The sequence below is a fragment of the Protomyctophum parallelum genome (assembly GCF_964188405.1).
Source record: "Protomyctophum parallelum genome assembly, chromosome: 21".
Classification (NCBI taxonomy): domain Eukaryota; kingdom Metazoa; phylum Chordata; class Actinopteri; order Myctophiformes; family Myctophidae; genus Protomyctophum; species Protomyctophum parallelum.
The window spans coordinates 14,449,387-14,470,318 of NC_139713.1; the positions used below are offsets into that span (position 1 = coordinate 14,449,387).

The following is a 20,932-nucleotide window of genomic DNA, read 5'->3' on the forward strand; positions in this document are numbered from 1 at the left end:
CTATATGTCTCTCACATTGAGCCCTCGCACGCACGCACGCACGCACGCACGCACGCACGCACGCACTCACGCACGCACGCATGCACGCACGCACACACATTCCATGCTGAGCTATATCAAGTGATGATACTTCGAGTGGCATACGGACCGTGACCCCCAAATCACATCTATCAGGGGAGATGGATGTTTTTTGAGGAAATATGGGAATTACCCCCCCCCCCCACATGCCTTCACACTATCTCAGTATCTCTACCCCCCCCCCCTCTCTCTCACATGCCCCCCCCCCCTCCCCCCCCTCCCCATGCACACACATATTGCGTACTTTCCCTTTTGAGTAGGGAGGTGGTGAGGCATGAACCATAAAGAATCTGTCTCATCTATTTGATCTAGAATTTGATCACTGACACACACAGGCGGCGGTGGCCGAACGGTTTGCAGAGCGGTCCTGATATCGGAAAGGTCGCTAGTTTGTATCCCCGGACCGGCACGTTAAAATGACCACCGCTGAAGTGCCCTTGGACAAGGCATTGAACCTCTACCATGAAATGTTCTATGAGCAGGGCCTGGCTGTAAACAAGTTCTTGAGCTTAGTCCAGTTACCCTGGGTAAATATAGTAACTTTCCTTTCCTTAGTCCAGTTACCCTGGGTAAATATGGTACCTTTCCTTTCCTTAGTCCAGTTACCCTGGGTAAACATAGTACCTTTCCTTTCCTTAGTCCAGTTACCCTGGGTAAATATAGTACCTTTCCTTTCCTTACCCAGATGCGTTCTATTGGCTCTGAACAGGGATACTATATCAAGTATAAGAAGAGTATCTTCTATAGTAAATGCCTATACATTAAAGTACATTTTACATTAGCCACAATAGAATGAATAAGATCATTATCATGCAGATAATAATTATCTGCATAATGAAAAACAAACATTGACTTGTTGCAGCCTATTGTTTTTAAGATTTTAAGAAGTTACTTTTACCAGTTTGGCTAGTAGTTCAAGACCTTTTTTTTTTTAAATCTCGTAACAGGCCCATAATTTGTTACTATAGCCTTAATGACTTTGGCCCCCCCAAAATTTATCAACCACTTCTGATCACTATGCAAAAGTCATCATTTAAATCTAGTACTTGCGAGAGGAATTTGGTCAACCACACACAATCAACTGATCAAACAATCTTAAACATGTTGCTTGAGTTCTCAGATTCCACTATATTCTCGCATTAATTATTGACTTAAGGGTTTAATTCACTGGAGAATGTATATTGGTTAAAATATCTCATAGAGGAGTAAATTAAATTTAAAGAACTGTATACAAGATTAATTCAAGTCATTAAGGCTGATGGCCGTCACACCCCCGCCCAATGAAATCAATGGACAGGTGGGAAAATCTTAACCCAGTTTAGGCCTGCACGTCAACATTTAAAAAATGCCTGACAGTTTGAAATGTTTTATATATCAGAGGTGCCCAATATTTCATGTCAAGGACCCCAAAAATGATATGTATTTGCCCCCCTCCCCCATCTGAAAATATGTTATTCCAGGAGACTTTCAGCTATGACTTTCAATGGTGTGACGTCACGTTGTCTTTCTGGGGTGCGTTTTAATTGATTGGCCCAGAGTGTTGGAGGTGTTACTGTAATTGTAAACAGCTGTTTCATAATATATATTTCATATAGCTGTTTTTTCACATACATTCAACTCTTTTGAGTAGAGTTCAACCCTCATTAACCTTTTTGGTTTCCTAATACATTCCACCCCGGCAGGGACGGATTAACCCCCTGAGGGCCCCTGGGCCGGTAATTTTTGCAGGGCCCCCATAGCGCGTCGTGCGCGCAAAATGTTGGTGTTTTTCCGTGTTTTTATCATCTTTTTGACCTAAATTTAACAAAATCAATGGCCAATGAAGGGCCCCAGGAGCCCTTTTCAGGGCGTCAAACCTAGTACTGCGCGATCCAATTTCCCTGAAGGGCCCCTGAGAGCCAAGGGCCCCTGGCCACGGCCCCACTGGCCCAATGGCTAATTGGCCTGCACCCCGGGAAACAAACTCAGTTTAATTAGGAACATATATTTGACAATAGCTATCCTTTTCATTTCAATTTCTCTATATCCTGCCCTCGTTAAACGCATAATGGATAATTGAATTCCCCTGCCACTATCGTAACATTGCAACTGGTATCTATCGCATTTATGTTTGACATTGAATTACTTGCATTGCTCACTGGGGAAATGATGAATTTCCCATCCATGTGCTATTATCCCATTCTGCGCGGGAACCCCTTTTGGTGTTAGCATAAAGTTATGCTTTAGCTATTGAAAAATAGCAGATCTACAAGCTCATAGAGCGCCACCAAGTAGCTTGTAGATCTGCTATTTTTGACAAATCGAAGAACGACTGACATTTTTTAAATCTGATCTCAGGTCAGAATGGGTTAATAAGACCAGTGTGTGTCCAGTGGAAACCTCGTATGAATCTGATCTCAGGTCAGAATGGGGTTATACATGGTTATGTGACAACTAGCCTGATCCCACTGCATGGCGCTACACAGCAGTGTAGCTTTTATTTCTAAAAGGTCCCCATAAAGCCCTATTAAAATGATTGCCTTCAAATCCATGACTCATAATTGTTGCCACTAATTACATTACAGTACAGTCTGTCATTGTCTAATGTGTTCAAACGCTGTATGGGGCAACTTCAATCACATGTGGGCTTGAAACATGACGTCAGGGTTTTATATGGGGGTATAGGCATGATTACAAAGTGATAACTCTTGTCATTAAACTACAAAATATGCAGAGTTATACCAAAATGTTATGGTCACCGTGGGTGGTACCAATTTTGGCCCCTGGACTAAAATACTTCTGCTGTTACTGCAGTCAAACGGTATATAGTGTGTACCAAAATCTCCTGGAGGGGGCGTCAACATATGTGTCACGTGGTAGCGGCCGCCATACTTGTTGGCTTGTCTGGTTTGTTTACGTTGAGCGACTATCCGGTGTGCTTGTGTACGTTCTTTTTTAAACTGACCTCACAACGGTGCAGACTTGCTCAAAAAATAAGTGCCACAGCAAGGTCACGTTGAGGGAATGAGCCAGAAAACGGAATTAGATTTTCAGCTTTCCAGCATGGAGACGGCATCAAGGAACCCAGATTAGACGAGTTTACAAAAGACGTAGAATGGCTTGGATCTCGGCTGTACGGCGCACGGGCGCAGAGACATAACGTTCAACAAAGTATCTAAGCACAGCCGTGTTTGTTCACGACATTTTCCTTGTCCTTGTAAGGTATTTGGGCCCGACGTTCTTTCTATCCATCCTGGTGTTGGGTTCACTATGTTGTCGCCAAGAACAAAAACATACCACCGTCACTCTATTCTGAGTGATGTGGCTAGAATTTAAAGCCCACGAGAGGGCCGTCCCTAGCTTTCAGATGCCGCCCCCCCCCCCCCCCCCCCCCCCCCCCCCCCACCCCCCCCCCCCCGTCTTGGTGACGTACACGTTTTCACACGTTATAGGCTGGAACTTACCGCTGGAGAAACTAGGCGCAGCTGCTGGACATGAGGACTAATTAATTGGAGCGACAGAGAGAGAGAGGAGTGTATGTGTATTGTGCGCGTCAATTTAACAAAGGTGTAGATGATCAGAATCAGCAGAGAGTGAGCGACGTTTGCGCTACTCTATGCCGAATTGAAGTGGACTTTGTTTTCTCCCTGGAAATAAAAACGTCTGGGTTTCCGAGGCTAAACACTATTGTTTATGGGGGAAGGATCCCCATTAGCTTTTGCCTTGACAAAAGCTAGTCTTCATGGGGTCCGACACAGACAAACATTTTAACAAAGGTATACTTACAATTGTTTACAAACACTAACTCAAAATAAAACATAGTAAAATAAAATATAAAATAAAAAATAAAAAACATAGGAGAAATAAAAAACAAAGAAAAACATAGCAGAAATCACTTTCAACAAATGATACATTTGAATTGTTATTTTCCCAGGGTTACTGCAGTATGGTTTACATAAGGTGTTCTTTTAACTTGATTTTTAAGATGAATTTTGTATTTGTGTTGGTTATACACTTTGGTAGTGCATTCCAACCTATTACTGCTCTTAGATAATAGAAGATTTTAAGAATATTTGTTCTTGGTTTAGGTGCCACCAAACACCCGAACTGGCTCTGTCTAGTCATATGGTTATGTTCGTCTCTTACATGTGCTACCTTTTTAAAGAAATACTGTGGTTTTTTGTCCATTAATACATTTCTGAATACATTTCTACGTGAATGTAATCTATTCTCAACAGTAAAGTGAACTTTTTTTTTTTTCTTTTTTTTTTGCGCCTTACGCCTTTTATTGGTTTTTGAAGGGACAGACAGTAGGCTGACAGGAAACGGGAGAGAGATGGGGGGATGACATGCAGTAAAGGCCGTGTCGGGCTCGGGAGTCGAACCCGCGACACACCGTGACTGGATTACCAGTCGGGGTGCCCAGACGGTTACGCCACCGCCTGGGCCAGAGCGAACGTTTCTAACTCAAATTTTCGCTTCGGGGGGGGGGGGGGGGGGGGGGCGGGGGTTCTCCGGAACAACATATTTTCAGATGGGGGTCGGTGGCCAATTACATTTCTTTTTTGGGGGTCCTTGACATAAAAATGTTTGAGAACGACTGACAAACTGGACAGGATTGTATAGAATCGAGCTCAGGTCTAAAATGGGTTTAACGCATTCTGAACGGGAACCCATTTTGGTGTTGGCATCATGTTATGCTTTAGCTATTGAAAAATAGCAGATCTGCAAGCTCATAGGGCTTGTAGGTCTGCTATTTTTGAAAAATAGAAGAACGACTGACATTTTTTTTAAATCTGATCTCAGGTCAGAATGGGTTAATCAGACCAGTGTGTGTCCAGTGGAAACCTCGTATGAATCTGATCTCAGGTCAGAATGGGTTAATACTGTATCTCCGCTGAACAGGGGCCTGCTGGAGGTGCTACAGATGGACTTCTCCCCCAGGGCCGTGTCGGAGCAGATGGAGAGCCAGATGATCACCTGGCGCCTGGAGTTGCCAGGGAACGTCAAAGATGTCGGCATGATGAAGGTCTACACCACCCAGAGAGATTACGTCGGGCTGGCGCCGCTGGTCATGGTGAGAATACACTGACCACACCACACTATGGAATTCGTTGCTGTCGGGAGGAAACCTCCTAACTCCATTTTTTTTTAGGTTTTTTGTTTACGTCTGTGTTGTTTCGAAAATATTGAACCAATGGAAAGTAGTAAAAAGTGCTTGGGACAAAACCTCTTAACTCCATTGGACCCTTCTAAAACGCCCAACTCCACCACCTCTCCCCCTGTCATGGAAGTAATTGACAATATAATAAAGTCACAACACAAACTTTGATGAGGCAGTATTGCTTTTGTTTTCAAAATATAAGGTTTTCTGACATTTTGGAGTTAGGTGGTTTCCTCCCAACGACAGCAGAGATATTGTGGTTTGTTGTAACAGCTGGGCAGCCGGGGAACATTTCCATGGCATTTATACAGCACCGTTTCCCAACCAGTGGGTCGGGGAAACTCGGGACCCAGTTCAATTGTTGTGGGGTCGGGGGTAGATATCTCCTTTTTATTCCGATTCCTACATTTATAAGGAAAGAAATACCGGCAATATGCTGGCCAGTGGTCAGCCATGCGAAAAGCAAAAAAATCACACCTGTGTGAACTGAGTTGTGCAACTCCCCCCCCCCTCCTCTCCTCTCTTTCTCTCATTAGCAGGCAACAGGGCAGCACTAATACTATCTCTCTCTCTCTGTTTCTGGCACAACAGCACCCCTAGTGGTAGTCAGTCATACTGGTGCTCATGAACACATACATAGGCACATACATAGGTGAACCAACACACGGACATTGCTGTTCCTTGGAGTGGTTGCACCACTCAAAAAACACGTTAAACTCCAAAAGGCTGCTAAACAGTCGGTGCGTATTTCACGACTGATGTAACGACAAGTCCTACTGTTTTCTCTTACAACGAGTCACGCTCAGCCCGTCCCATCGCAGCTTCATCTGACCAGCTGCCGGCTGAGGTGTTGTGTTGTGTTGTGGGCAGCACCGGTGACGTTGTTGTTGAACAGATCTCAGAAAACGGGAAAGAGGACTTTTGTGCGGCTGTCAAATGGACGGGCTTAATGTAAACTGGAAAAGCATTTGATTTGCTGCAATCTCAACTTCTGCCCAAGTCAAATAAATCCCTACTTAAAAACACCTCTATTGCCCAGAACGGAGAAAAACGACAACAAAAGTGTCACTTAAAAAGAAAATCCATGCATCCTTCATTACTTTTGAATTCATAAATGGGGCAAATGCAACGCAATGGACGATTTTACACACACACACACACACACACACACACACACACACACACACACACACACACACACACACACACACACACAGTCCTGGAAATTGGGTTAAATATTCTGTAAATTGAAAATTCATTGGAACAAATGTGTGGGAAGGGAACGCTGACTGTTGTATGACAAAGCAGGGTATTTAAAAACAAAACGGTGAACGATGAAATATGGAGATACAGGGTTTCAGCCCCGACGGCAACGATATGCAATATGAGTCTTATTGTTGCTGCATTTGCTGTGTTTTGAATTTGTTTCAAGGCATTTAGTTTAGTTGTAATTAGCATATACTTGTTTACAGCACCAGTAACAATACATTCCCTTCCCACTGTGTGGAGAGAATTAACCTCTCCGGGACATGCCATAAAGTCGACTCTGGCTGTCCCAATAAATTACGCCTATATTGTTGTCTCATCTACGCTGATGGAGGAGGGAAGCGAGGAGAGTATACATGGCCTGTAGAATGTTGTCAGATACAGTGGGGTATCTGTTAATTGTGGATTGTGTATTTTTGCGTTTTTTACAATGCCCTAACTCCTAAAAATGAGTTATTTAGGTAGTACAAAGCAGCGTGCGCACACACACACACACACACACACACACACACACACACACACACACACACACACACACACACACACACACGAGTCATCATTTCATGATAAGAGAGATGATTACAAACTACAGTCAGAAGCCAGAAGTTACAACAACAACCGGCATTGCCAGGACACTGCAATCCTGCAAGTTTTGTTTTTATACCTGATTGCTTTCACTTTAGAAAAACTGTGGAAATAAGTATTCATTGCAGAGGGGCGGGCTGGCTGGCGGGGGCATCTTTATAATACGTCTCGAATGTCCACACAATGATTATAATCAAAATAGTAAAGTTTACTGAAAAGCTTCGGCAGGATAACAACACAGCAGCATGTACATAAGAGTCACAACAACTCTCGTTAGTCACCCAGAGACGACCTGCTTTACGGCAGATTTGTAACCATAGTGATGCCGGTCTCTTAAAGCAGGGGTTCTCAACCCGTGGGTCGTGACCCCCCGGGGGGTCACAAAGAAATAGATTTATTAATTTTTGCCAGGGGGTGCGGTGCCCCCCCTGCACCCCCATTAACTCTGCCCATGAGCACGGCAGTTGATGAATCAATGAAGTTGGCATTTATTAAGGTAAAAGATTGCTCATAATGTCCTTGAAGGGAAGGGAAGGGAAGGGAAGGAGGCAAAAGTGCACCACAATAGAAAGGTAGGGTGTAACTTTGCAACAAATGCCATTAACCTACTGTGTGCGGGGCCACACACACACACGCATGCACGCCCTTCCACTTGTAGCACTCAGGGGCAGAATTATATAAGGCATGCATGAGTTCCTCTCCTCTCCCATACATACCACACCATGCACCTTTTTTTACACAGTGTTTTAATTTGTCAAGTCAATAGATGCCGGAGCACACACACGCAAGCTCTCTGTGCGGTAAGGAAGGAAAACAAATATATATATATATATGTTTTTCTGCAGATATTTCAGCCTATTCTGTAGGCTCAGGGATGGATAGATTGCTCTTGCTGCGTGAACCGAAGGCTGTCGTCACTGAATGATGACGCACAGACGCTAGAGGCGCGCGTCAGTCGGTGTATTGTAGTTGGCGGCGTTTTGCCGCGTGTCCATTCCTCAATAAATGGAGTGCCCTGCTGGCGCTCCAAAGAGAGAAACCCTTTCTCGCAAACGCCCCGTGAAAATGTCAAAACATAAGCAGACAGATTTCTCGGTATCATTAGTGTTAGGATCCGACATGCCCCCCCCCCCCCCCCCCCCGCGGTTTGCTCTCCGATATCGCTTTATGCCCTGATTCGATGGCTTATACGATTGGGTCACAGTTGAAGCATGATTCCAGAGCCATGTCCTTTTTTAGAATTGCGGTCAGCATCTGTCGAGCCAATAGAGTTTTAGAACGCAAAGGCTGCCAAGTGAACATCTGCCTCGCAAGCGCCGCCCGCCTTGCCTGCCTGATTTGCTACGTCTGCAAACAACAGGCAGAGAATAACACGAAGGGAAACTTGAGGTTCTGCCTTAGACATTCAGGCACATAACACACACAGAAATGCTTGCACAGCACACACACCCACAACAAACACATACTCCCTAATGCATTAACACAGCCCCAGCTGTAATCGGCTGTCAGTCTTGCTGATGGAATCAGCGTTTCTCTACGTGCCAATCACAGGCCATTCTCACGAGGCAGTCCATTTAGATATGGCTCATACTCCCACACTTGATCTCCGCGCCACCGATATGCCGCGCTCGCAAAGCTTTCCCACCACTGTGCCTTACTGTACCACTGTACCTGAGACCCGACACTTTTTAATTCTTTCACTTAGTAAGAGACCACACCTTCGCTCAAGATGAACAGTTTATTGAAACAGAATGAGATGAATGCATGGAGTGGAGTGAGGAACCCAAGGTAGGGCGAGACTCAGGGTGGGGGCGTATAGTCTCTGGAGCTGACGGGTCATCTTTGCTCTTTACTCGGAATGAGCGGTTGGTCGTCTCTGCTCCGTCACTGCCCCCCCTGGATTCCTAGAGAATCGAGGCGGAAGGAGGGGGTTGGGGTGGAGGAGGATGGCGATTTTGAAGAATAGTGAAAATAGCCGATCTACAAGTGCAGTACTCACAACCCATGTTTGGTCTGTCGTGGAGCAGAACAGAGCTCAACTTGGTTGAGAGATCGCAGGTGTATTTATGCTGTGGTGATTGCACTGGGGATTGGCTGGGTGATAATGAAAGGCAGGTGAGTTTGATGAGGAGGGAGGAGTTGTTGATAATGAGGGAGGAGTGGTTAAGGTCAAGCGGAAGGAGGTCTCTTCTCCCGAAACTACGTTGTATAAATACAACTTCCCTTAGTTTAGAGTCTTACGTTGCTCTAAAGTTGAACTGAATTCAGTGTTGTGCACGACTTTAAGATTTATCAGAAATTCTATGCTTAGCTCTAAAGTTACACTGAAATACAATGTCTTGCATAGCTCTAAAGTTACACTGAAATACAATGTCTTGCATAGCTCTAAAGTTACACTGAAATACAATGTCTTGCATAGCTCTAAAGTTATACTGAAATACAATGTCTTGCATAGCTCTAAAGTTACACTGAAATACAATGTCTTGCATAGCTCTAAAGTTACACTGAAATACAATGTCTTGCATAGCTCTAAAGTTACACTGAAATACAATGTCTTGCATAGCTCTAAAGTTATACTGAAATACAATGCCTTGCACACTGAAATGTAATTAAATTGCTAATTGTATGCCTTGCAGAGCTCTAAAGCAGTGGTTTTCAACCAGTGGTCCGGGGACCACCAGTGGTCCTTGCGGGGGTTCCAGGTGGTCCTCGGCTAAATGATATAGAGTTGGTAACCAAATGGACCCTTATAGGTCTTGGGACCCTTGTAACTCTTGAGCGTAAAATGAAACCCTTACAGGTTTCATTTTACGCTCTCAAGAGTTAAGTTATTGTTAAAGGAGCATTCAATGATTTGGGTGATTTGGAACCCCCGAGTCCGCCCCGGTAACAATATGTGCACATGCACGCACTACAGTGGGCAGACACACGACAGGCCAACTGCACGCACACCAAGGCCCGCCCACACTCGATCATGATTGGAGGAATGCCCCTCTCATCCTGATTGGATGAAGGCTTTCTCTCACCCGCCACCAAAACCGAAACTAGGGTTTTTTTGACCCCATGGGCTCACTGGGGACAGGGAGGAACTCCGTATGTGGTCAGCCCACTCTATAGTAGGGGGATTATCCAAAAAAAGAAAGGGGAAAAAAGTGATATTTGAATGAAGTGAAATCAATGAATATACCTTTAAACATAATTTACAAGAAGTCCACACAATTAGGGAATGTAGAAGAATTGTTATTTTGGTCAACATTTGCCATTTTCTTTAGTTTTGGGTCTGAGGGTGGTCCGTCCGTGTCTCAAATGCGGAAATAAATAATGCGCCTTGAAATGAAAACTGGGCAGCGGTGGACCAAGGGTTAGAGGAGCGCCCTTGTTGCTGAAAGGTTGCCGGTTCAATTCCCCGGACGGGGAGGAAAAATCTGGGTGGGGAAGTGATTGTCATCATCACTCACCCAACACCTCTGAAGTGCCCTTGAGCAAGGCAGACCTATACAAGCTCTGACCTACAAGCTCATATAGCTTGTAGATCTGCTATTTTTAACGTAATGCTTAAAACACCAAAAGGGGTTCCCGCCCCAAAATGGGTTAAGGAGCATCTTAACCCATTCTGAACGGGAACCCATTTTGGTGTTCGCATCATGTCATGCTTTAGCTATTGAAAAATAGCAGATCTACAAGCTCATAGCGCGCCACAGAGTGCCGCGCTACGAGCTTGTAGGTCTGCTTTTTTTGAAAAATCGTGAAAATGTGGCGCAAATCTTTGAATATACTTCCAGAGCGAAAGTTTTTAACTCAAATCTTTGCTTCAGGGAGGGTCCCTGGAACAACATATTTTCAGATGAGGGTCGACGGCCAAATACATGTAACGTATTTGGGCCCAGCATAGCCTGTCGCTGTCTATGGTGCTGTAATGGCCATCTCTCTCTCTCTCTCTCTCTCTGTAATATTTCTGTGGGTCCCAATGTGAAACATTGCGGGATTAAGCAGGACTAGACCGTAATGTCGCAGGATTATGAAGGACTAAATACTTAAATACCCGGGCGAGGAGGAGGGGGGGGGCGGTCAGAAATTAAGCCATTGCTGGGAAAAGGGTCAGAAATCCAATGGGAGCGGGGAGGGAGGGAGAGGGGACTATAAGAGAACCCGTCCCGTGCAAAGTTCTACTTGAGCAGGCCCGGGGGTTTCAAACTGGAGATGTGGCCTGGCAGAGAGGTCCAAACTGGATGTTAGGGTTGAGTTGGGGTAAAGGAAAAAGGAATGTAGGCTACAAAAGAAAACAAGACGTACGGTATCTAAAATAATAATAATAATCGGTGAACAAAATGTGTTTAAATTAAAATATTCACATCCAGTTGTCATCCGCCTGTATCATATATGCGGCAGCTGCTGTTTCTCTTTTCCTTTGCCGCTTCATGTGTTGGCAAAGTTGGTGGATGTCTTAACCCATTCTGACCTGAGATCAGATTCATACGAGGTTTCCACTGGACACACACTGGTCTGATTAACCCATTCTGACCTGAGATCAGATTCTAAAAAATGTCAGTCGTTCTTCGATTTTTCAAAAAATAGCAGACCTACAAGCTCGTAGCGTGCCACTCGGTGGCGCGCTATGAGCTTGTAGATAGAGCTTTACATGTGACTGTGCATTACATTCACCCATTCACGCGCACATTCATACACCGATGGCGGCCGGAAAACCATGCAAGGCACCAACCTGCACATCAGGAGCAACCAAGGGGGGTCAGTGTCTTGCTCAAGGACACTTCGACACTATAACTCTGGGGGAGCCCACAGGGTTCGAACTGGCAGGAGATACTGATTTGTCTTCTCTATGACATTAAGACAACGAGAGCAAAGATACGATCAAAGCAGTTCCATTTTATTACAGCCAATTGACTCAACACCATCTGCAATTTGACCTGCTATTTTGTATGAAAATAGTCTCACTTTTATAGCCAGGCGATCGGAGATCAATGTATGGTAGAGAGATAGCCGTCCCTAAAAACCCACGACCACTGCTTTGAGAATCAATCTCGATACAATCCCATCCCAATACGAAGGACCACCCTAATATAAGTCTTTGCATCGATTCTGTTCTCTTTTTTATGTTAGAATTGTTTCCACACCGTTTTACCCCATTCATAGTTTGACCTATCAGTCCAATAGTGGACATGGCCTGCCCAGCCACAATGAAGTCAATGAGCTATAGTAGGCTCCAATATTACTTTCAATTAGGTTCCATGCAGAAATTGGACGATTCAATCGGGAACGAGAAAGGGAAGCCTGCAGTGCCAGAGATGACCCAGTCTTCACGATCTTGCATATTTGGTGGATATACTGTATAATATCAGAACATTTGCTTAAAATGCCAGGTTGCAACATCGTTGTTCGATACTTTCTGCCGTAGTGCATGTTGCCTATATATACATCACTAAACATCTCTCTCTCTCTCTCTCTCTCTCTCTCTGTCTGTCTTCTCCTAAACAGTACAGTGATATCCTCAACACAGCAGTGTTGACAGGAAAGACGGTGTCTGTCCCCGTGAAGACTTTGGCCGTGGAAGCCGATGGCTCGGTTACCGAGGTCACCAACTACACCAACTGCAGGTCTACGGAGGAGGACGTGCTCAAGGTCAGTCACATTGATTGATTGATTGATTGATTGGCGTACGTGTAAGCTTGATAGCAAAATGGTAATGAAGGAGCTGAGTGAGTTGAACGCTGAATGAATGAATGAGCGGGCGGTTATATACACTGCCCATACCAAACAGACACAATGGATTTATTCGCCATTATATATAGTAGGTTTGCTGTGTGTTTGTCTTTTCTGCAAGTCGCTCCAACATTTAAACCGCGAGTGTGTCTATAGGTTCAGGTCTGTATGAATGTATAAATACAGAGTATAAATACAATGACATTATTTTAGCTTCGAGCACTCTCAGTCTTAAGTGTAAACGGGACAAAAACAAACAGAACGGCTGTAGTACAAAAGAAAGTGCAGAGTAAAGTGCAATACAGTTCAATGTCAGCTGTTCAGCAGCCCTGACTGCCTGGGGGAATAATGAATTGCATTTTCATAGCGCTTTTCCAAGTGCTCAGAGCGCTTTACAATGGTTCATTCATTCATACATTGGGAGGTGAAGCGGGGAACAGTCGACGCCAGCAGTCCTCACTTCCCACATTCACGCACCAATGGTGGGCGAGCTCACACCGACCGACTCATTGGAGGCAATGTAGGGTTCAGTGTCTTGCCCAAGGACACTTCGACATGTAAACAGGAGGAGCCGGGATTCGAACCGCCGACCCCAGGGATCATTGGACGACCTGCTCTACCTCCTGAGCCACAGCCGTCCGGGGGAAGAGACGGGTGGTACGAGATTTGATGCTCTGGTAGCGTTTTTAGTTGGAGTAGTTGGAACAGGGTATTTGCGGGGATGGCTGGTGTCTTTTTAACCCATTTAGGCCTGATGTCGACAGAATATGAAAGAATATATATTCAAAGATTTGTGCCGCGATTTGTGTCACGATTTCTTTTTTATAGCAGACCTACAAGCTCGTAGCGTGCCACTCGGTGGCGCGCCACGAGCTTGTAGATCGGCCCGTTTTGAACAAAAAGCCTCAAATCATGAACGCAGCGTGCAATTTGACGTGAAATCTTTCACGCACTTTCCTACTATAGGCTGAGGACTATATCCCACCCTTTTCACATTGCCTGTTATGTGCCTGAAATCATCCCATTGCCATCATTTTCTTTTCTTTTAGACCTTAAAAAACAAGATTCATTATGGAATTATGACTTCCCTGCAAGCTACTGTACATGGGGAGTGTGTGTATTTCATACAACTGGGATACATTTAGATGCACGCAATCATCAAACTCACCAGGTCACTCTTAAATGTCTGTGCGAAGTCAAAGTATCATCGTGGATGAAAGCCGCCTCACATATGGCACTGGAGTGGAGACTAAGCTCCTATAAGCATAGCGTTTTGACCTCCGTGTAATGGATCTATGTTACTAGGACAGTGGGGAAAGACTGTGCCCGCACAGCAACAAGGATCGCGTGGGAAAGTGCATGCGGGCGAAAGGGGGTGGGGGGGGGGGGTTAGAGAGTGCGAGGGGGGGGGGGGGGAGAAAGAAAGAAAGAAATTATGACAGATGGCCGAATGCTGGTGGGAAAAAATACTGAGGGATGGAGAATTATTTTTTACTTTCTATCAGAAGCTGTGTCGGGCTCACGGCCTCTGATTTTGAGTGTTTGTGAGAGAGAGTTTAAGTGTGTGTGTGTGTGTGTGTGTGTGTGTGTGTGTGTGTGTGTGTGTGTGTGTGTGTGTGTGTGTGTGTGTGTGTGTGTGTGTGTGTGTGTGTGTGTGTGTGTGTGTGTGTGTGTGTGTGTGTGTGTGTGTGTGTGTGTGTGTGTGTGTGTGTGTGTGACAAAGAGACAGCAAGTGAGTGAAGGTCTAAAATGATGCCTTATATAATAGCACAACTTTGATTCCAAAATAGCTTTCAAGCTTTGAAATGTTCCATGAAACGTGACCATTTTGTTCAAGGTTGTACTTTATTGTTACATCTTGTGTACAGGTACATAAGAGTAAAACATATTTTTGTTTTGGCTTCCTTACAGACAATTATAGATGGCATAACATTCAAAACAACAAAACCACAGCAAATAAAGAGTGCAAGAAAGAGTTTGTGTTTTCCCTGTAGTAGCAAAGTTACGTAACGTTTTTGTGAAGGTGCAATCGAGGCTACTAGACCTGTACGTGTACGTGCCCGTCGGCCACCGGCCTACTTGAGAACGGTGCAACTTGGGAACCTAATAATACCCGTTGTCAACTTGTCATTGTCATTTTTAGCTATCTGTCTGTGTCCCTTTTGTTCCCATACTGAATATGGAGATATCTGTATCTGCCAGCCTGCCTGTGCCCGAAGAGTGCAAACTGACTGTGAAAAGTGTAGTGGTTTTCAGGTGTGGGGTTGCCATGGCAATCAATTGGCTGAGGCAGAGGCTGGGAATTGCACAGGTGAGGGGCCGATTAGGCCCACTGGCAGAGCCTGACCAGAGCCTTTTTGTGGTGGTTCTGGAGAACCGTGGGTCCGACCGACTCGATACCGGGCACTGCACTCCCTGTGGGGGGGGTGGGGGTGGGGGTGGAACGCGCGTGTGTCGAATGTGAAGTCGGCAAACGGTTCTGGAGTTACGTGCATGATGATTGGTGATTATAGCTCCTGCTATAATCGGTGGTACTCATTTGTAGGTCGGTATATGGCTATGGCTTCTCCCTTGCTGGAGTGGTGAAGTAACATTTACTCCCATGGCTCGATGAAGATGCTACTCTACTTATATTTGAGTTGTGGGTAAAGCGACGCTATCGGCAGAGATCCCGGATCAGACAACAGTCAACTCGGATAATAGTTCACTCTATGTGGAGGTAAAAACTGCTTTTCAATAACCACCACACAACTCATCTTTGATTACCCCTTACGTATTGCGTGCGTGTGTGTGCGTGCGTTAGGGTGACCAGATTCAAACTGTTCATTTGAGGTACAGAAGTATCGCTCAGCCAAGCGATACTGTACCGGGTTAACAACTTATACTACTTTGATGTCATATTCGACCATAGCCCTATTGGGGTATCATTCATAAACTCCTCTGGTGTCTCACATTTTGTTTTAAAATCATGCTTAATTTTTATGCTATTTTAACAGGCTTAAAAACACATCTTGCAGGAAGAGACAACGAGAGAGCTTTACAACAGAAGGCCAACTATTATTAGGGGACTAACTAATAGGGCATTTGAACACTAATGCAATTGCCTGCCAGTCACAATCTACTGACTCAGCATGCTAAAGAATGCTGAGTCAGTAGACTCTTTTAAGAGACAGTTAAAGACACATTTATTCCGTATTTATTTTCCCATGTAGTTCTTACCTGATTTATTTTTACATACCTATGTTTTTTGTGATTCTGCCTCTAGTTTACCATTTTTCTTGCCTATGTTTTCAGTTTTTGCCTTGTTTATTCTTCGTTAAATTCTTTATTGTCTTTTTACTTTATTGTGCTATGTTTTCCTGTTTGTTTTTAACTTGTTGATTGCTTGTTCTGTGTTCTGTTCAGCACCTTGTGACTTTGTCTTGAAAGGTGCTTTACAAATAAATTTTACTTACTTACTTACTTACTTACTTACAATGTGGGACAGGGTCTCAATTTGTGGGACGCCTGAAAAGTCTTGGAAATGAGGGACTGTCCCACGCAAAGAGGGACATCTGGTCACCCTAAAGTGTGTGTGTGTGTGTGTGTGTGTGTGTGTGTGTGTGTGTGTGTGTGTGTGTGTGTGTGTGTGTGTGGAAACACACTTGGCACGGTTCATGGATGGGAAGTCGACAGTGGAGGACGCTGCACTAGCAAACTCCTACATGTAGGTTGGTCTGGGCACTCGTTGGCCTGGGAAGGAAGGGCTGACGGTGTGTTCCTCGACCACATGTTACGCTACCCCAGTGAAAGTCCATACTGTCGGAACAGTATGGAGACGAAGAAATAAACGTTGATTAAAAGCCTCAACATGGGTGGGATGCCCTCCTTCCCTCCCTTTATTTTCCACCTCTCCCCCTCCATTTCCCCTCTACTCCATTCTCCAGTCTAGTGCTCTCCAATTAACTGTACCTCTGCGGAGCTGGCGGTGTGTTGAGATAAGTGAGGCGGTTGTGGAGATAGGCCCCCTGGTTGTTAAATAAGACACATACCGACTGCTTGTGTTTTCCCCACGTTGGCCTGCAGCTGGCAGGGAACTTGCTATGCTCTTCCATACAGCGCCACAGCAGCAGTTCTAGGGGTATAGTATTCATTAGTATTCAGCAACAGTTGCCTATATAAAGAAAGACCCATGGGGTCATACATTTACACGACATAAACAGGAACACAGCCCTGGATTCCCTGGCCAGACTCTGACAGAATGTACTTTGCAAGCAAAAAATGTATTATTGTTTGTTTTCTCTTTTTGTTTCAGGACTAATTTTTTTTTTTCAATGGTTCTGAGATTCCTCACTTCTCATTTTGGCAGTTTTTTTTTTAAAGATTTGTTTTTGGCTTTTCTGCCTTTTATTGATAGTATCAAGTGGAATAGACAGGAAAGAGAGAGACAGAGAGAGAGAGAAGGGGAGAGAGGTTGGCGGAGGGTGTGTAGAGCCCAGGATCACATTAGATAATTGACACAGGGGTGAAAAATGGGTTACAAAATCGTGGGATAAAAATTATTAAAAAAAAAAAAAAGAGAAGGGGAGAGACATGCAGCAAAGGTTGTCATGAACATGACTCGAACACGCAACGCGCTGTCAGGCCAAAGCCTGGACCACTTGGTCAGCGGGCGCCCACCCCCCACTCAGTAACTATGGATCTTGAGCAATATTAAAAAATCACACCTGTGTGAATTAAGTGGTGCAACTCCCCTCTCCCCCTGCCCCTCTCTCTCTCTCTCTCTCTCTCTCGCTCTCTCTCTGTAATTATCAGGCAACAGTGCAACTCTATCTCTCTCTCTCTCTGTTTCTGGCACAACAGCGCCACTTTTGCCCCTACTGGTACTATAAACATCGGGACACATAGTCACATAGGGTCACATTGGAGTCGTTGCACCACTCAGAAGACCTTCTTCCAAGAACAAAATGTGCATTGTCTGTCTTTGATCTGTTCTTAATCTTTCTCCCACTTCAAAACTGTGGCCGCAGGTGTCGGAGCGCTGCGACTACGTCTATGTGAACGGCAAAGAGACCAGGGGGAGGACCAAGGTGTTGCTCAACTTCACCTACAGCTTCCTGAGTGCCCAGCTGGAGGTCAGCGTGTGGACCCCCCGCCTGCCTCTGCAGATCCACCTGTCTGACTCTGAGCTCAGCCAGATCAAAGGATGGAGGGTCCCCGTCTCTACTGGCAGCAGGAGGTAAGGCAAACGCCACTCGACACCGTCGACCGTTCCCCACTCGCAGGGCCTTCATTTGTGACCAGATTTGACTGAGAGCCTGCCATCGCGCAAAATCCAGCTTTACACTCAAAAATGAGTTAATAGCACAGTCAGACTCTTAGAGCATGTCTGAAATAAGTGTCAGAGCTGAAATTGAAATTGAAATAAATGCTTAAACATGTAGCTACAGTAGGTGTAATGTTAGAGACCACAGGAGTGAACCTTTCAAGCCTGTTTTCTCAACTCGCTGTTTTCTGCAAGACATTATACTCTATAAGCCATATCTCCAAAACTGGTGGGTCAAACTGAACAACCAATATGTCAATTTGAAGCTATGATTCCCTGCTTTCACATGGCATGAAAAAACGAAAATTTTAAAAAATCCAATGGCAGTCCCTCAGTCAAATTTTGTCACATTTGATGTCATTTAACACATTTAAGACCTGAGACCAGATTCTACAAATGTTTTCTAAATCGTGACAGTTTTCAGAAAAAACCCTCTTGTTTCTATATGTCGATTTCTAAACGATTTCATGTCAAGGAACCCCAGAAATGATGTAATTGGCCGCGAACACCGATCTCAAAATATATTGTTCCAGGAACCTCGCAGAAGAAACGATACGAGTTGAAAACGTTCGCTCTAAAATAATATAATATAGTCAAATAGTCCTGAATGGGTTAAAATGAATAGCCTTGCTTGTTTCTATACTATTCTAAATTCACATGATTCTCACATGAATTGATTTTGTCGATGGAAGATTTGCGATGCTTCTCGGAAGTTGGGCTTCAAGTCAAATGTCACTTTGATGGCTTAATTTAATTGTCAAAACTGAGCAGAAAAAAATCCTTGAGATCCACAAAATGGCAACGAATGCAATGGCCTCGTAAAGAAAGCCATAATAGGACATAAACCTTTTAATTTGTGATTGTTTGCTTGTTTGTTTACCCGCAGAAAAAGACAAGCGAGTGTTTAATAAATAACCGAATTGACAGTAATAATAGGTTGCCACTATGCAGATGCTATGCTGATAATACGTTGGTACCGGGAAGAAACCTCCTAACTCCAATTTCTTTAGGTTTTGAATATTGTTTGCATAAATCAGTGCTATTGAACACCTGTCTGTGTGTTGTTTCGCAAACATTGAACCAATGGAAAGTATAGTTAAAAATAGCTTTGGACAAAACCTCTTAACTCCATTGGACCCTCAGAACTGTCTGCTAAAGCAGCCTCTCCCCCTCTCGTGGAAGTCACAATGCCAACTTTGATGAGGAAGTATTGCTTTGTTTAAAAAATATATATATATAATGTTTTCTAAATGTCCTGAAATGAACATTTTGTAGTTAGGTGGTCTCTTCCCGACAGCAGACATTATACTGTACACTAGGAACATACAATCCCTCCAGCTTAGCAGCCCTCCCAGTGCCTTAACCCATTCTGACCTGAGATCAGATTCATACGAGGTTTCCACTGGACACACACACACTGGTCTGATGAACCCATTCTGACCTGAGATCAGATTCTAAAAATGTCAGTCGTTCTTCGATTTTTCAAAAATAGCAGACCTACAAGCTCGTATGAGCTTGTAGATCTGCTATTTTTCAATAGCTAAAGCATAGCATGATGCCAACACCACAATGGGTTCCCGTTCAGAATGGGTTAATGTATATTAAAGAGATGGATAGAAATAAGTACATGTTAAAATGTTATTAGTCATAAACAATAATCACAGCTACAGTGGTTACATTAGTGTATTGGTATTCTCCATGGGGGGGGGGGGGGGCATGGCGGTGTAGAGGCATCCCCGGGATGAAGGTTATTGGCTACGGCAGGGATGTGTGTTCAATTCTTGCAGCAGTAGAGTCATTATTTTTCACAAAAAAATATTATTTATTTATTTTTTGCAAATTATATGCACACTTAATTAATTAATTAATTAATTAATTATAATTACTAGTCCTTACCCGTTCTGAATATATGAACAGCAAATGATGTTCAGTGTGGGTAATGTGATAGGGGGGGGTCGGTTGTTTACAGATGGTGTTGTGAAGTTGGGTTGGGCACAAAAGTAGGCTAATTAAATGTAAGTTTAATAAGGAAATGCTGTAGTACAATCATAAGTACACCATTGATGTGTGATGTAAATTTGGTGGTGATATTCTGTCTATAAATGGAAGTTATTGAATATTTGCGTTCACGTTAACATGCCCCCGTCAGAACTGTCTTTCAGGTGCCTGTGCCACGCAACCCGCGCGTTGGCTGCGATGCTTCCCAAAGAAGTTATGTCGACTGACGCAAGAGTAGCTATAGTATCTGGGTCCAAGTTGTTTTCCCCGTGTGGGTCTGTTGCGCAGAGAAATGTGTCCCAGTATTAATCTGTGTCTGTCCTAACATGCATTTCACTGGTGGTGACACGTGATTAGCGGGGAGATGTTAATCTGTGGTGGCACCGGTCCACAACACACAACAGTGTCGGCGTTTGTTACACAATGTGTGGGGATTTTGTCATGCCTGCGGTCCTGAGTGGAATACGCTTTGCAGTTAATGTACACGGGTAGTGCGTGCGTGAAGTAAATTGTGAGGTAACTTGTTCGATACACAGGCATGCAAGCAATGAAGCAACATGAGACGGAATGCTTACCTGTTGCACACACACACACACACACACACACACACACACACACACACACACACAAATCCAGCCAGGCAAGGGCAGAAGGTTCCTATTATAACGACAGTCCCTGATTAGGTGCAGGAAAGATGAGATCTGTAACTGCGGGCGAAACAACTGAAGTTACGCGGAAAACTGTGTCCCAGTATTAATCAGTGACGGTCCCAAAATGCAATTCACTTGGAGTTTTGCCGCCCTGTGGCTGCGGGGGGTACTGCACCCGGGTGCGTTTTT

General features: G+C 44.4%; 1 protein-coding gene across 1 annotated transcript in view; it reads left to right on the forward strand.

The window, feature by feature from the left end:
- LOC310878839 (transmembrane protein 132C-like) overlaps positions 1–20,932 on the forward strand; it is a gene marked incomplete at both ends in the record, with an annotated part of 55,240 nt that overhangs the window by 15,106 nt on the left and 19,202 nt on the right. The window contains 3 exons of the mRNA XM_083793254.1: positions 4,963–5,134; positions 12,566–12,709; positions 17,800–18,008. Of these exons, the coding sequence (XP_083649380.1) occupies positions 4,963–5,134; positions 12,566–12,709; positions 17,800–18,008 (525 nt within the window). The remainder of the gene's footprint in view (positions 1–4,962; positions 5,135–12,565; positions 12,710–17,799; positions 18,009–20,932) is intronic.